The 16561-nt window shown below is 30.2% G+C and overlaps 2 protein-coding genes across 3 annotated transcripts; both read right to left on the bottom strand.

Annotated features, from left to right (window-relative positions):
• Window positions 1–1774: 1774 nt before the first annotated feature.
• Window positions 1775–5320, bottom strand: LOC132937130 (uncharacterized). Of its 2 annotated transcripts, none has more exons than XM_061003961.1 (3): window positions 4618–5320; window positions 4231–4410; window positions 1775–4152 (listed from the first exon to the last, which is right to left on the bottom strand). In XM_061003961.1, exons 1-3 carry the CDS (start codon window positions 4817–4819, stop codon window positions 2651–2653), a joined length of 1884 nt encoding a protein of 627 aa, XP_060859944.1. In that variant the 5' UTR covers window positions 4820–5320; the 3' UTR covers window positions 1775–2650. The 2 variants fall into 2 exon arrangements, with proteins under 2 accessions (XP_060859944.1, XP_060859943.1); XM_061003960.1 differs by having other exon boundaries at window positions 1790–4410; window positions 4618–4820; window positions 5070–5320.
• Window positions 5321–8248: 2928 nt separating this feature from the next.
• On the bottom strand, window positions 8249–11227 carry LOC132932678 (E3 SUMO-protein ligase KIAA1586-like). Its single transcript, XM_060999048.1, has 6 exons — window positions 11198–11227; window positions 10835–10900; window positions 10693–10758; window positions 8745–10287; window positions 8495–8684; window positions 8249–8453 (listed from the first exon to the last, which is right to left on the bottom strand). The coding sequence occupies exons 1-6, from the start codon at window positions 11225–11227 to the stop codon at window positions 8249–8251; spliced, it is 2100 nt and encodes a 699-aa protein (XP_060855031.1).
• Between the last annotated feature and the right edge of the window lie 5334 nt (window positions 11228–16561).

Below are 16561 nucleotides of genomic sequence, written 5' to 3'. Positions count from 1 at the left end.
CTTTTAACGTCTAAATTTGTAGAACTTTCAAGCACATTTTCTTCAATTTCAGAAGTACTTTGATCAATTGGTATACCAAGAATCTTTAACAAATTTGTTCGCCAAGACTGGCGATCTTGTAAAATGCTTATGTAAAGTGACCCAGCAGATATTTTTCCCTTTAGTTCATCACTAATTTTGACCCAAATTGAACTTGAGTATGCTGATAGAACTCCATTTGAATCAAAGATATGTTTTGCTTCTCTACTTAGGATTTCAAACACTGAATCATAATCGACTTTTGGTTTTCTTCCACGTCGGGACTGCTACACACAATTTATATTTATTATTATTTTATTGTTTTAATATTTAAGATGTTCCTAACTAATACACATAATATTCATTCTAAACCAAACATACAAAAATATAAAAATAAGATTAAGTTATTTTCCACGTTCAATATGTGTATACCTATTAAACTATGAACATTGCATTAAACCTAACAACATTTTTTGAGAAAATATTATAATAAATATCTAAATATCAATGAAACTGAATAAATGTATTTTATAACTATATTAATTATTATCTGCATAAATGAATTATTTTAATATTTTATAATAATTTAATTTTAATTTAAATGTTAGCCAATTGATAATACATTGATATCAAGTTACATGTATCCTTATATATATAAAAGAACAGGCCTTTTTTATGTACCAATTTTGTGACGACGCTATTTAACTTTTTTCCAATTTTTTTTCACAAAGTTGTTACAAATACCTTCGTAAGTGTCACCACGTCACCCGATTTTCAAAATTTTGATTTTAAAGGGTTGTAATTGGCAAAAATAAATGTTTACGTGTAATTTGTATATCTATATTCATATAATAAATAACAATAGCAGTCGGCTGATAACGGGAAATACGGTACGGCACGGCGGTCCGAAGGTTTCCGTCTACCTGGACTCTGACCTTTTTTTTGTGGGTGTTATGAATTGTTCCGAGGCTATATAATAAATTAATTAATGAGTTGTATAGAAAACACTGACTACAAATAATAATACATTTCTTATCAAATGCGATAAACGTGTTACGACCGACGATCCGCCAGACGCCGAACGCGTGTTGTTTGTTGGTTCATCAGTGTACTGCGACTGTGATCAGTGAACTGTGCGCGTTTGTGTGGTGTTTCCCTAAATTATTTAACTACAATTGTCATTTACATTATGAGTAAAAACCACTGTACTGCCAAATTCTTATTTAAACGACGATGTTATTAATGCATTTTTAGACATCGTAAAATTACAAACATCATTTATTCCACAAAACGTATTATTTTATCAAACACCACTTATGTATTCATTCGTTGAGAACGTGGATGATTTTCAAATTGTATATAATGGTTCTATTGGAAATTATGCTATTGGGCATTGGCTATGTGTGTATTATCGTAATGAAACTAAGTGCGTAGAAGTGTACGATAGTCTATACCACACGCTTAATAATAATTTAATTGTGATTTTGGATATTTTATATCCTTCAAAATCCAATGTTGTGTTTAAGTCTGTTATAAAACAGCCAGATGGGTATTCATGTGGAGTTTTTGCAATTGCATTTGCTACAACATTAATATTTGGACGTAGTCCATCGGATGAATGTTATATTATCGATTAGGGGAAGGCGGGGCAGTACCGTACGGTTAAGCTTCCATGGCTTATGAATCATGTAATTTTTAACGAAATTAAATTTTTTAAACTGGTATATATAGAACAACTTATGGTCTATAACTTTTATTCGAAACTTTTTTGTATTTTTTTTTTTTTAATGTGTCTAATTTGCGTTTTACTTTTTTTGGGAAAAATACGGATTTACCCCAGGTGCGGGGTAAATCCGTATGTACCCTGGGGCAAAATCGTATGAGGATAATTTTTTATACCAAAACACAGTTCATTATATTTATTGGTAAATTATTAATTGGTATTGGTCTTTTGTTTAATTCATTTATAAAGTTTAACTAAAATTAGGCAGTAGGTAGTAAGCTATGTATGATTTCATTTTCATTAATTAAAAATGTACCTAAACATTGTTTTCAATTCTTCAAAATGTCAACAAATTAATAACACAATACAATATGCGATAAAACCTGCTCCCATTGGCAGTAGTACAACAAATACAACTTACCTAAGTACCTATAAAGTTATTAAAATAAAACAAAATCTTCTTTTAATATAAGAAATAAAAATGACCACACAAAATTACTTTTTAATAAAAATAATAACAAAATTTAATATGATAAATTTTTTTGGCAATTCTAGCTAGAACATAAACAGTTTATTATAATCATAAAAATAAAACAAAACCTTATTTTTTTATAAGAAATATAAATTATTATACCAAAATAACTTTTTTATAACTTTTCCAAAAAAAATAATAATGAAACTTAACATTATGCCTGCCTAGCACATAAATATAGTAGGTAAACATAAAATAATATGTAAATATTAAAAAAACAAAAACTTTTTATAACTTTTTCAAAAAAAAATAATAACAAAACTTAACATTATGCCTGCCTAGCATATAAATATAGTAAACAATATGTAATATAAAAATAAAACAAAACCTTTTTTTCTTATAAGAAATAAAAATTACCTTAATCAATAATGTTTTACTTATTTTTTTTTTATACAAAGATCACAAATGTAGGTCTTCCAGTTATCAACTCCTCCACAAAGCTCATGACACCATCTACAGCAATTTATACATTTAACCCATTTCTCTCCCTTTGAGTCTTCTTTGTATGGCATACTACAATATATACACTCTTCGTCGGCACTGTCATCATCATCAGTTGAAACACATAGCTTTTTGGGGTGAATTTCTTCTTCATCTGTAGAAGTGAATAATCTTTTTTTAATATTATTTTTCTTTTGTTTTTTCTTTGGCAGTGGTTTGCTGTTTTCTTTAGCTTCTTGGAGTTCTTTTTTGTATGGACTTTCAGTGATAATTGCTGTCTTTCCTCTTCTTCTTGATGATCTGTTAATATTTTGAGCTTTTGGTATTGGCAAAATAATTTCTGGAGATATAGTAAAAATCTGTTTTTCATTTGAAGAAAAAGTTGTATGTGGTGTTTCTAATACCAAACTTTGAGACAATAAAGATGAAACAGCTGCATTTTGAACATTATCTGCAGGTTGTTCAGTATTCAATGTATTAGCAGAGGAACTAGGTTGGGGAGTAGAATATAATGCAAGAGCACTATTATTATCAGCTGAACAACAAGGTTGTGTTTGGGTATCTAATGACATTTCAATATTATTGGTAGTTTCAGCTGGAGCAAAGTCAGAATTGTCAAATATGTCTGAATTAAATGGAGCTATACCAGTTTTTCTAAAACCAGAAATTGCATTTTTAGGAGTTGCTGCTTTTAGATATGCCTCACGAAAAATTTTAGAAATGTGGCGAAGACCAACAACTTGGCCTGGGTGGTTAAGTAACCACAAATCTAACTCTTGGCTATAGTATGTACTGAGTGGACCCATAAAGCTCACATCTAACGGTTGTAATTTGTGAGTTGTATGGGGAGGAAAACAAATGATAACTATATTATTTTTGCGGGCTACATCTATAACTTCAAGGTTTTTAACATGAGTAACATGACCATCTAAAAGCAATAAAATAGGGTTTTCTTTTGTGGGATGTGTATGCTTAATAAAATGATGAAGCCACTGCACAAATATTTCGGATTGCATCCACCCTGATGGATGACAAACAACCAATGATCCAGGTGGTGCTTCTTCTTCAAAATCTGGATTTAATCTGACTCTAGGGAATATTAATAATGGGGGAATATATGAACCCGATGCTGAAAAACAAATTGTCACTGTAACATTTTGACCTCTTTCAGCTGATGACAGTTTGCCAACTTGTCTTCGTCCCTTTTGGGAAATTATTTTGGCTCTACTTTTGGCTACATTTGACAATCCACTTTCATCAACATTAAAAATTTGTTCTGGCTTAAAGTGATGAGTCTCATAACATTTTTTTAACAAATCATAAAAACTATTCACCACCGGTCGATTGAAGCCCATAGCTCTCACAGCTGAAGTTGGTTCTGGGATCCGTACTGACAACTCTGGGTGCCTTAATAAAAAGCCTTTTAACCAATCTTGACCTACATAAAAAAAATTAAAAGATAATATAACAATAAACTTTAAAATATATAAATAAAAATAATCATTGCTTAATTCACCTGCTAAACCATTTGTTTTATTAAAATTATGAGCAATATTGTTTCTTTCGGCAAGTTCAAAGGCCATTTTTCTAAAATGATTTTGTGTTAAGCCAAACAAACGACTTTCCATGTCTTTTAAATATTGTACAAGAACATTTTCTTGTTCGATTGAAAATACTTTTTGATAATGTCCCAAAGCTATAACAATAAAAAATTATACTTTTAATTGAAAACAATTATTTCAGCACATAATTGACAAGTTTACAATAAGCACCCCCTTATAACTAAATAATATGTTATCTAATATCAGTAGAAAAAAATTGGTTTTCTTAATAAGAAATTTTCTGTAATAATACCTATATCAAACTAATTACCATAATATTGTGTAATCATTAAAATATATACCTTTTAATCCACACTGTTGTACATTTAATTTTCCTTCTTTAACTTTATTGACTCGATCCTGTAACGTTGAACGAGGAACTTCATAACGAATAGACGCAGCATCATAAGTCAAACTTCTTTCCACCACAGCTAATACAGCCATTTTCATATCATCTTCCAACCATGATTGTCTGTTTGATTTCCGAATATAATTACGAACCATACTAAGAAAAATAAAACAATTCAATAGGTACTAATAAATTGTTTAAATTCAACCATAGCAATTGTCAAAATATCAACGTAGTAAAACCGTACAGTGTATAACCATACGATTTTGCCCCATACGATTTTGCCCCACAAGACTATTAAAAGTTTTCGAGCTTTATATCAAACATTAAATTAATAAATGAATGCATTTATACAACAAATGTAAATTACACTTCATTAGCTATTGAATAATAAATATGACATACCTGAACAATTTTTTCGCATATAAAAATTCACTCTTTGAAATGTTGATAATATTTTAGTAATTGAAAGTAAAAACATAAAACGTATTTATTTTAAAAACGTGATATCAAAACAAGTGCACTATCATATTCAATAGATAAGCAAACAAAACGTTTCAAATCGGTGTCTTCAGTTTACCTCCATGATAACAATTATTGATAACATTCCGATAATACGATTTTGCCCCGCATACGGTAATACCCCGTCTTCCCCTACAACAATACGATATGTAAAACCTGGACATTACGTAACCATTTAAATAACATATTAGTCAGTACATTATTACAACCTTTCCCTACACACCATACACATGTAGCCCAGAGTACTGATATTTTATCTTTAAAAAACAAAAAAATAAAAATAATAAAAACAAAGACTGCAATGGGGCGTAAAAAGCGTAAAAGTATAATTAATAAAAATATCAGAACTGCTATGCAAGGTAATAAAAAAAATATTGAATGGAACAATAAAGAAAAGTCTGCTTTTAATTATTCGCCAATTGTAGATTACAAAAATAGTAGACACATTAAAATTGGACACATGGAAAAATTGTGTAATTTTTGTGATGCTTTAAAATGGTATGCGGAATCTCCAGGACTGTGTTGTTCGAACGGTAAAATTAAATTACAATCTATTGAAGATCCACCAGAACCGTTACGTAGTCTTTTTTTTTGTGAAAACATTACAAAATCTAAATCTTTTCTGACTGCAATAAGAAAGTATAATTGTGCGTTTCAAATGACCTCTTTTAGAGGAAAACAAAATTTACATGATAAATTCATGCCAACTTTTAAGATACAAGGGCAAATATACCATAATGCAGGCAGTTTATTCCCCGTGCATTCAAGTGAACCAAAGTTTTTACAAATATACTTTGTAGGCAATGACAATTCCGAAGCTGAATTCAGGCATAACAATATTCCTAACCTCGACCCCATAATTGTAATCGAGTTACAAAAAATGCTTCATTTACATAACAATCTTATAAGATCTTTTAAGGCTGCTATAGATTCACATGAATATGAAAATATGGAAAACTTAAATATAGTTATACATGCAGAACGAGTAACCTATGGCAATCATCCTGGACGTTTTAATGCACCTTCAGTTAATGAAGTCGGTATCGTAATAGACGGTCAACAATTAGAAAAGCGTGATATAGTTCTTAATGGTCGAAATAATACGTTGAAACGTATAAATGAATTACATAGATCATATGATGCCCTACAATATCATCTCATGTTCTGTCGTGGTGAGGACGGATACAACATCGCTATTCCGAAATTTGATACCATGAAAAATCAAGCAGATACAAAAATTATGACAGCATCTAACTTGTATTCATATAAAATCATGATACGGAAAAATAATAGCAACTATTTACATTATTTTCGGCAGTTATTTAACATGTATTTGGTAGACAGAACGTCTAAATTGTATTCGCTATAATCAATGTAAACTACGCGTAGACAATTATATACATTTACAGAAGAATTTCGGATGGAGGTGTATTTCAGGATTGTCAACTTAATAAAAAATTAAAATCTAATTCACTAGATTTACCATTATTAGAACCACTACCGGGCAGACGTAAAGAAATACCATTTTTTTTTTATTGGAGATTGGGCATTTCTTTAACAGACAACATAATGAAACCTTTTCCTGGCTTATTTTTTAAAGGCACGCCAGAACGAATATTTAACTATAGACTTTCTCGAGCCCGTCGGGTGGTGGAAAATGTTTTCGGTATTATTTCATCTGTATTTAGAGTTCTCCGAAAGCCACTGTTGTTGAACCCAGAAAAATCAGAACTAATTGTTATGACCATAGCACACCTTCATAATTTTTTAAGACGCAATAATACCTCAGCTGCTGTTTATATCCCCAATGGAATATTCGACTCTGAAGTAAATGGAAACTTTATTGAAGGAACATGGCGGGAGACCAACAATGAAGAAATATCATCCCTCAGACCAATAAGAAGAGTACCACGTAAATCTACAACAAATGCGATGCAAATACGAGAAAAAGTAATGCAATACTGTATTAATGAAGGGAATGTTATTTGGCAAGAAGAATATGCATAATCTAAATATTTAAAAAAAATTTAATTATTTGTTATTTTTATAGGTTTGGTTTTATATTTTACTAATTTCTACTGAAAATAAACATGAAATAAAAATATTTCAATATTTTTTAAATTATTTATATCTATATAATAACTTCTAAATTTACAGTGCATCTTCTCAGACGAGGATTATCTTTGTTCATTAAAAACTCGAGGCTTTCAAATGCGAACCATGATGACACATACACGTCTTGAGTAGGTACCTGAGTGAACAAATTTAATGTTTAACCATTAAATAATTTAGTTTAGGTAATATTGACTTACCTGAACCGGTTCCTACACTTTTCCTTATTTTCATTTTTTCTCTTCTATGTGCGGCTTGTATCGACACCATTTTATTTCTACACTCATCCGGCGTGATAGCAGTTGAAATGTGATCGGAAAATTCACTTGCTATTCCATTCCAAGCGTCATTTTTTAAAATCTTATTATAATGATTTTTGTTTGTAGGATCCCATATAATTTCTTTACTACGATATATTGCTATAAGTTTTAATACATTTTCATTTGTCCAGTGAGCCATCGTGACAAAATGTATAAGTAAACAAAAACAAACGACTATATAGTGTGTGCTCGGAGGTTAATCGGCAACTAAATGTATATTGTAAAATGGTAAAATAAAATGTACGCTGTGATTTTGTATATTAATATATTGATTTACATTATAATAATAATATTCGTTTAAGTTTATACGATATACTATAATATAATAATATAAATAATATAGTATATTATTATTCGTATGATGTTACCAGTGATGTAGTCCTAAAAAAAATCATGGGTACACGCCTTACCATTATTCGATACTCATACAATACTTCATCTATTTGTCTATATACTATACAATAAAACCTCATAAACTATATGATTGGTATATTTTAAACTCATAAGCCATTAAAAAAATTCAAAACTATCATTTTTCTCAAAACATAATTAACAAATCAATGAAACATATTATTATTTTTGTTTATTTATTATAAGACATTTTTAAACATTTAATTATAATTTATAATATTAAAGTAATTCCCATAATTTGGACTTTAGGTCTTGGTTTGGGACTGTAGTGGCAACTTTTCTTGACCTATTGTCATCAGCATCTCTATGCGAGGTTAACCAACTTTCAACATAGTCTTTAGGATTCCTTTTGTTTAAAGGTGGACCATTAATATTTATGAACATTGAATTTGAAATATTTTTATTAGCAGTCTTGAACGTAGATCTGTACATATATTGTTCATAAGACTAAACCCACGTTCACACTCTGCTGTTGAGCATGGGAATGTCTTAATTAAAATATTTATGTCCTTAAGTTCTTCTATTAAGGTTATATTATCTACTTTATCATTTTCATCAACATAGATTCGCATTCCTTTTAACGACTTTACTTCATTAATACAAAATCTGTTACATATACGTTGTATTTCTTTTTCCCCAAAGCGTATATCAACTTCTGAAGGCCATAATTTTTTATCAAATATTTGAAAGTCTTCAAGTATTATTTTTTCTTCACCTTCATTTGGTATAAGTCTCATATTTAAATTATTTACAACACTTTTTATAAATTGGTTCTTATTTATACAAGTTATCTTTTCATTACTAGATAAAACAACAGTTTTAAACATCAATTTTTCTTTTGCTTTAACAGCTTCCGAATAATATTTACCATCCATGGTTTTCAATGACTCAATAACTCTAATTGTTCTTCTAATTAGTACATCAGCTTGTAATAGTGACATATCTTGTTTTTGTAAGTCAAGAGATAATTGTGATATTTCAAATAAAATATCACACATTAAGGCTAAGTCTAACAAGAATTGTATACATCCTAAACGCTTACTTAGCCCACTGTACTTAGATTTCGTTTTACTATCACGAAGTGTATCTTTAGAGGCTTGAACAAGATGATTATACAATGCTGGATATATTTTCCAAATTACACTAATTGTTCTAAAACTACTTGCTACCCAGCGAACATCAAGAACTTTTCCAATTTTTAAAAAAATTTCATTTAGACTTGTGCAGTGTTCTCTTAACTCAATTTGATTTTTTGGAGATCTACTGTATAAAGAATATAAAGAATCTAAAAAATACTTAAAATGGTTGGTACCAGTTATTTCCTTTAAAGTATCACCGACTGCTAGCTCTAACCGATGATTAAGACAATGCCACCTAAAAATTAAGGGATACTTCTCTTTCAAACGTACAGCCACTCCATTTTTTTTACCAAGAAGTACACTAGCTCCATCCGTTACAAATGATACCCAATGTTCTACCAAAAAATTCTCTGTGAATCCAGAAGTATGAAGACATTCTATTAATTGGTTGACTATGTTAGAAGCTGTTTGACTTTTTAATTCTACCAAATCCAAAAATAAAAAAACAGGTTCTGAATTTAATATTGATGCTTTAACATAAACCACCATACCTGATAAAGTAGTGGATTCATCTATAAGAATAGAAATCTTAGATGATGTTGCTATTATATTTTGGACTATTTTAGTTTTCATTTTGTCTGCAATATGGGAAATAATATTTGTACTAGAGTACCTTGAATGCAATGTAGTACCCATGTCAAGTCCATTGAGCTGCTGTAATTCAATTAATTTTGAGTGGTCATCATAAGGTCTATTATATTTAGAAATATAGTAAGCTGATCGAAAAACTTTTTGCGTTGTATCGTAGAAATTAGATTTACCAGTTTGAAAAGCTTTGCTTAACAAGTTAGAACATTTTTGTTGCGAAATTTTTTCAGTTTCCATATGGGCTTTGGAGGTTTTATGTTTTAACATTTTGTGCCGTAAATTAGTCAATCTGGCAGCTTTAACTGTATTGGAACCACCATCAATCATTGTTAAGCACCATTCTTTTGATATTTCAACACCTTTGCTTTGAAATGTTTTTAATGTACCTACTGACTTACAATATTCACAACCAATTTTTCCATCAATGCATATGAGCCAAGGGTATTTGTTTTTTTTTTCAACCCATTGATTATAAGACCATTCTGATGGCCAAGGTACTTTGATTCCCAGTTGAATTGTATTATCGCATACCTGAAAAATAAAAATTAATTAAGAACTAGTTATCAGTAAACCTATTCCATATAGCATAAATTATATTATTTTATGCAGAAAATGAATATTATTATTATAGCTTCAAAACTCTTGGAATAATTGAAAAATTTCAATAATTTAAATTTGATTATTATTTACCAAGGTTAAATTTGTTGTTTGTTAATAATTGTTTCAACAATATTAAGATACCTAAATACAGATTTTTTAAATATAACTTTTATTTATTTTAATAGCTTATTGACCTTATTCATTACTGATGTAAAATGAAAATATATCAATAAGCCTTAATTATTTTAAATGGACAGAAAATACTAAATTGTTAATAAGTAATAACTCAAAATAACTAAAAAAAAAAAAAAATAACTAAATCTCAAAACAACTTACCTCTTTAGACTTTTTCGTTGGTGATGGATCATCGTCAACACTTGAATTATTACTACTACGTTTAACCTAAACACAAAAAATCTAATTAAAATCTAATCAAAATTTTAAATTACTCAAATAACTAAATCTAAAAACAACTCACCACTTTAGATTTTTTCGTTTGTGATGGATCATCTTCAACATCTGAATTATTACTACTACATTTAACCTAAACACAAAAAGGTTAGGTTAAAATTCAAAAAAACATTTGTAAATATCATATTTAGGTATCTATGATCCATCATATTTAACCAACCATATTTTTTAGAGCTCAACATTTCTAAATTAGGTAGGTAATAGGTTCTGTCTAGTAACAGTTAATTACCTACCTACGTTGAAAAAAATAGATAGTAGAGACTATATAGAGTGCCTTTATTATCTAGGCTCTCTAGTAGAGACCAATTAAAATATAACATAAAAAAAAAAAACTTGATGCCATATCAATAATTAATTAAAATATTCTTACCTTGGTCGTTTTTGTAAGAAACTTTTCCATTTTGTATGTTAATGTATAAGTATAGTATTCATTAATAATTTATTAATACTTAACACGGTATTTATTAATTATTACTCATAGAACATTAAAATAAGAATATAATATAATAATAATAATAATATTATTTTATAACCGACAGCAGGTTTATGATATAATTTTATTGTAATTTGTAATGGATATTCGAAACGATAACTGATAACTGAAAACTGGACAAAACAACAGTAATGTAAAAGTTACCAATTAATGATTTAAAAATAGATCTGTGTACGCGTTGGACGGCCGTTTCACGATGGTAAAAGAGCCGACCTTGCGTAGCGTACCGCGCAAACGTTTTCTGAATACGGGTAAACAAGGATCTAACATCATGTTGGTTATGGACTGCCGCCTGTCGGGCTCGTATAGTCAAGTTAGTCTACGGACTAAGATATAAATAAAACAACTGGTAGCGCTGAAAACATTCGATTATGAGTGTTGATCAGTGGCGGCGCGAGGTAAAATTAATATGTGGGCGAAGTAGACTTAAAGAGGCCCTTTTTTAAAATTTTTTTAATAAACATTTAAGTAACAATAGTTATTTAATAAATATTAAGATTTACAATTTTTTAAAACAATAAACTCTAATTATTAACCTTTTATTTGCAAAGTAGTCAATATAATTTTATTTAAACATAATTATAAAATTAAATACATATTTTTTTAAATTAATAATACTGTTAGAAGTTTCATTTTTTTTATTTACAAGAAATGGACTTTTCGGCTTTTTGCTTCACTAAATGTTTTAAGTATATCTTCGTAATTTAAATTATTTGCAATTTTCGTTTCAATGGACAAAACTGCTAATGCTGAGAGTCTTTCTTGTGTCATCGTATTTCGTAGGTAATTTTTAATTATTTTAAGCTTCGAAAAACTTCTCTCTGCTGAAGCTGTACTGACAGGAATAGTGAGCATAATTCTGACTGTTATATAAACATTTGGATATATTTCTTGTAAATTATTTTCTATTATGTATTTGATGAGTTGTTTTGCATCCTTAATAAAGTCTGGTAGACTTGAAATTATGAGTTGTAATTCTTCGTATAATTCAAATGATTGAATGTCGCTCTTTTCACCTTCTTGAAGAACTGTACCTAAATCACAACAATGCTTATAAAGATCTTCTTTGGAAATGGATCTTAAAATATTCATATCATAAATAAAACCAAAATATTCAAAGTATTCATTCAATGATTTAAATCTCCATTTAATGTCATGTAGAATTCCATCAATCATGCTGTTAAAAAAGTCAACTCTAAACTTTTTTTCACCATTCTCTATAGGTTCATCAGTGTGTTCATAACTAAACATTTTTTTCTTCTTTGCTATTCTCTTGTTTTTAAAATTTAATTCTATTTCATAACTACTTTTTTCTATGAACTGGCGAGATTCTATAATACTTTTATTGAATCCTATATCACGATATTCTTGAATCCAATTGCAAAAATTATTTAAAGAATCAACAGCCATTTTTAAATTAACTTGAACTGATTGCCAGATTTTACTTATATTATTTACACGAAGTAAAATTTCATACCACACATGTATTGCAACAATAAAGCGAGGCCCTTTGAGGTGCGAGGCCGTGGGCAATGGCCCACTTCGCCCACGCCTAGCGCCGCCACTGGTGTTGATGATAACAGAGGAACCTTTTGCGGGCCGTTACCCGCCCACCTTGTCGTTTCCAGTCCATTATATCTTAGTCCGTGGCTTAGTCGTTTTCTAGTTTCAGACTTCAGATTATATTTAGGAGGTAAACGTAAATCAGCTGATCGAGTTTCGCTTCTATATTGTTCTATGACAATAGTAAACAAATTACGCTTATTTTTTTTTTTTGTCATTGAATATCAAAATTTAATAAATTATATTACCCAATAATATTTTCTAAATAAATTGTATTGACTAGGTAACGCTTATACGTATGGTTCATGGTCCGTGTACCCGCGAACCACGATTTTCGTTAAGGGTACACGCATTAATCTAAAATTGGGAGGTGAGTACACGCCGTGTACCCGCGTGTACCCACCACTACACCACTGGATGTTACACGGTTATGTTCGTCATCTCGTCCATACATGTTGTAACGTGAACGCGTATCACCCTTTGATGTTTCGCCAAAATACCGACAATCAGCGGATCGGCGGTTTGTTACAGAAGTATGGTACAAGTTCGACGATTTGTTACACGCATATGACACACGAACACTGTTACATGTTACAAGTTCGCCGTTTTGTTACGCTAGTGTGTACGCGGCTTAAGATCTATTAAAATTGTTATCATATAAAAAGTAATAAAAGTTTAGATTTGACTTTTATGCTGTAAATATATTTGTTTTTAAAGGATAAACACTAATATTTGACACTTCCTCTCCCTACAAAAGGTTTCTGCTGTATTTATAATAAATAATAACAATTTAAATAGAATATAAAATATCCACATAACAAACCGTCCCAGCTCAGAATCGTTTTTCGTTTACAATGATAGTATATCATTGAATTCAAATTTAATACCATCCATTAAACAGTGACCCACTTGTAACCTACTGTACAGCAGAGCGACATCCACTTAACCACTTTTTTTTTGTTTTTCTTGAAGCTTTCTAAAACGACTAAAAATACTTTGAATTTTCCATTTTTACCTCTCATTAGTACCAACTAGATTCACTTTTATATCAGAAAACATGCTGAACTCGAAAATCGGAGAATTTTTTCTACTCTGAATGTTACTGACATCCAGGAAAAAAAAACACATATCATTGTAAGTACTAAATACAATAAGTACATATCGCTACAGTCAGAATCTGAAATATTATACTTTAAACTACCTATGATATTGTATTTTTTACGTTTAAATATATTTGATATTATAATAAACATAAATTCATAGGTATGTATGTTTGATATATTTTGAATATATAATTTGGCTTATGTCTTATATAAATAAGTTCTAAAATGTATGAGTTTACTTGACTATACCCTAACGGCCAACCGCGGTAGTGTTTAATACTTCAATGCCAGTACAATTTGATAATGAAGTCTAAAAATTATTGACAGTTTACATTTTATCGTAATACGAATAATATATAATATTATGTATTTTAAATATCAAAAACATATTAGGTAAAGTTATTTTCGCTGTTTATTAATGCTCGCAATTATTATTATTATTATTATCTATTACTTTTTGATTGTCCATTTAAAAAGAAAAACCTTAAATGCGAAAATAAGACAGTTAATTGAAAACTCAATACCTCTGATGGCAGCTACACATCGAACTATCGAAGACAACGGCGTTCTGCTAATGAATGAAAAATATTTCTCTAGTAATTTATAATCGTATTAAAAATAGCACGATATTGAAAATAATAATATACATAATATATTGAACCATTTGAACAAAATTGATAAAAATAACACTTACATGTTCTTCTCCAGCGCGAGTGGCCGGCGAATAATATTAAAAATAGATTTCGATTAAAACCTATCTTGTTTGTACTTTTGTATGCTATAATAGACAGCCGTTAACATAATAATGTAATATATAATATATTACAATAATATTTAGAATAGCTCAATGGGCATAGGGACACAAAGTTAAAAAAGATAAAGTATATGTTTTAGCGTGTAAGTCACTAACATAGGTAGGTACTAACTCGAGAAACAAATTGTGCTGACATATTATGTGGCAACATGATAATTGATAATTGATAATATTTTGTTATTTAACGCCACCGCTTCCGTGCATCATGTATGCTGTATGCAGGTGTCATAGAGTCGACAGGAGTGTGTGCACTGTGCGTATGTATATAGTCGGGGACACGAAAAGTGGCGTGTGACCTAGACTGTACCCCAAGCCAGTGGTCGGTGGTTCTCAACATGCGGCGCATGCGGCGTAATTCGCGCGCGTAGCGTAACATTTTGTGCATTGTACATATCATAAAAAAAATAAGGTTACTGTTTTTATTCTATGGCTTTTAGGTTGTTTGTTGCATAGACCTGTTATATAGGTCTATGGTTTGTTGCAGCTGTTATTTTCCCTTGCATTGTGTGGGGAAAGAGAGGTTGTTTTTATACTAAATGTACAATGAAATACCATAGCATGTACCTACCTTTAGTAGCTCGCAAGTGGTTGACGAGTAGGTACATTCGTGTGTTAACTGTTTAGTGTTGTATTGCCTGTGCGTTTCAGTAATTTATTTACTGTGCTGTTATTTTGTAATTTTTTAAAATGTCTTTTAATGATGAAGATATTCATAGTCAATCTAAAAAAATTATACACAGCGTGTATATATTTTTAAAAAAATTATCTAAAAAACCTGATTTAACGCCAGACTTTTTTAAATGTGCTCAAGACCTTACATCCCAGGCATGTGGAATTTCGCTTCGCACCATAAGCTGCATTTGCTCCGAAGCATTTTAATCAGAAAACACGCAAGATGAACAACGAGTTGTTCCATTTTTTAAATCTCCACATAAAACATATAAACGCGCGAAAATTCAAACCTAGTTGGACGATTTTGACGGAGATATAGTCAGAAGAATTATTCACGACTTTTATGATAGTGGTGAGTACCTGACTGCCTTTTCCATACTCAACACTTACTGAGAAAAAAATAATTACACTGGAAGCGTTAGGTCAATGCGACGCGTTCTTAAAAAATTGAATTTTTCATTTAAGAAGTGTAATGACGGGCGCAAATTTTTAATGGAACGTTTAGACATAGTTGCTCTACGGTGCACATTCCTCAGAAAAATGTGCACACTGCGTAAAAATAACGATAGTCGCCATGTTTTTTATGTTGATGAGACTTGGGTTAATCAAAATCACTCACGATCCATTATTCGGCAGAACAATGAAGGTACGGAAGGATTAAAGGTTCCAATTTGCAAGGGTGGTCGACTGTTTGTATGTCACGCAGGATGCGCCCGCTACGGTTTTATTAAGGATTCAAAATTAGTTTTTCGTAGTAACACTGGTAATACTACAGACTACCATAACCAAATGAATGCTGAGGTATATAAAGAGTGGTTTCTTGAATTACTCAATCATCTTGAAGAGCCCTCTATTATTGTTATGGATAACGTTTCATATCATTCGACCTTGGCTAAAAATTATCCTAAGAGTAATTCTAGAAAATCGGATGTACAAAAATGGCTTCAAGATAAAAATATTCCCTACAGTAATCAAGAAACATTAGCCGAAATCAAAATGAAGGTGAAAAATAGGGCGTCGTTCATAACCGCACACTTTCAAAAACAGGTCGTCGTTCAAAACCGCACACTTTCTTATCTAAATAAGTAT

This window comes from Metopolophium dirhodum, chromosome 1, assembly GCF_019925205.1.
Source record: "Metopolophium dirhodum isolate CAU chromosome 1, ASM1992520v1, whole genome shotgun sequence".
Classification (NCBI taxonomy): Eukaryota; Metazoa; Arthropoda; class Insecta; order Hemiptera; family Aphididae; genus Metopolophium; species Metopolophium dirhodum.
The sequence above is the reverse complement of the archived record's forward strand: the minus strand, read 5'-3'. Positions and strand labels throughout refer to the sequence as shown.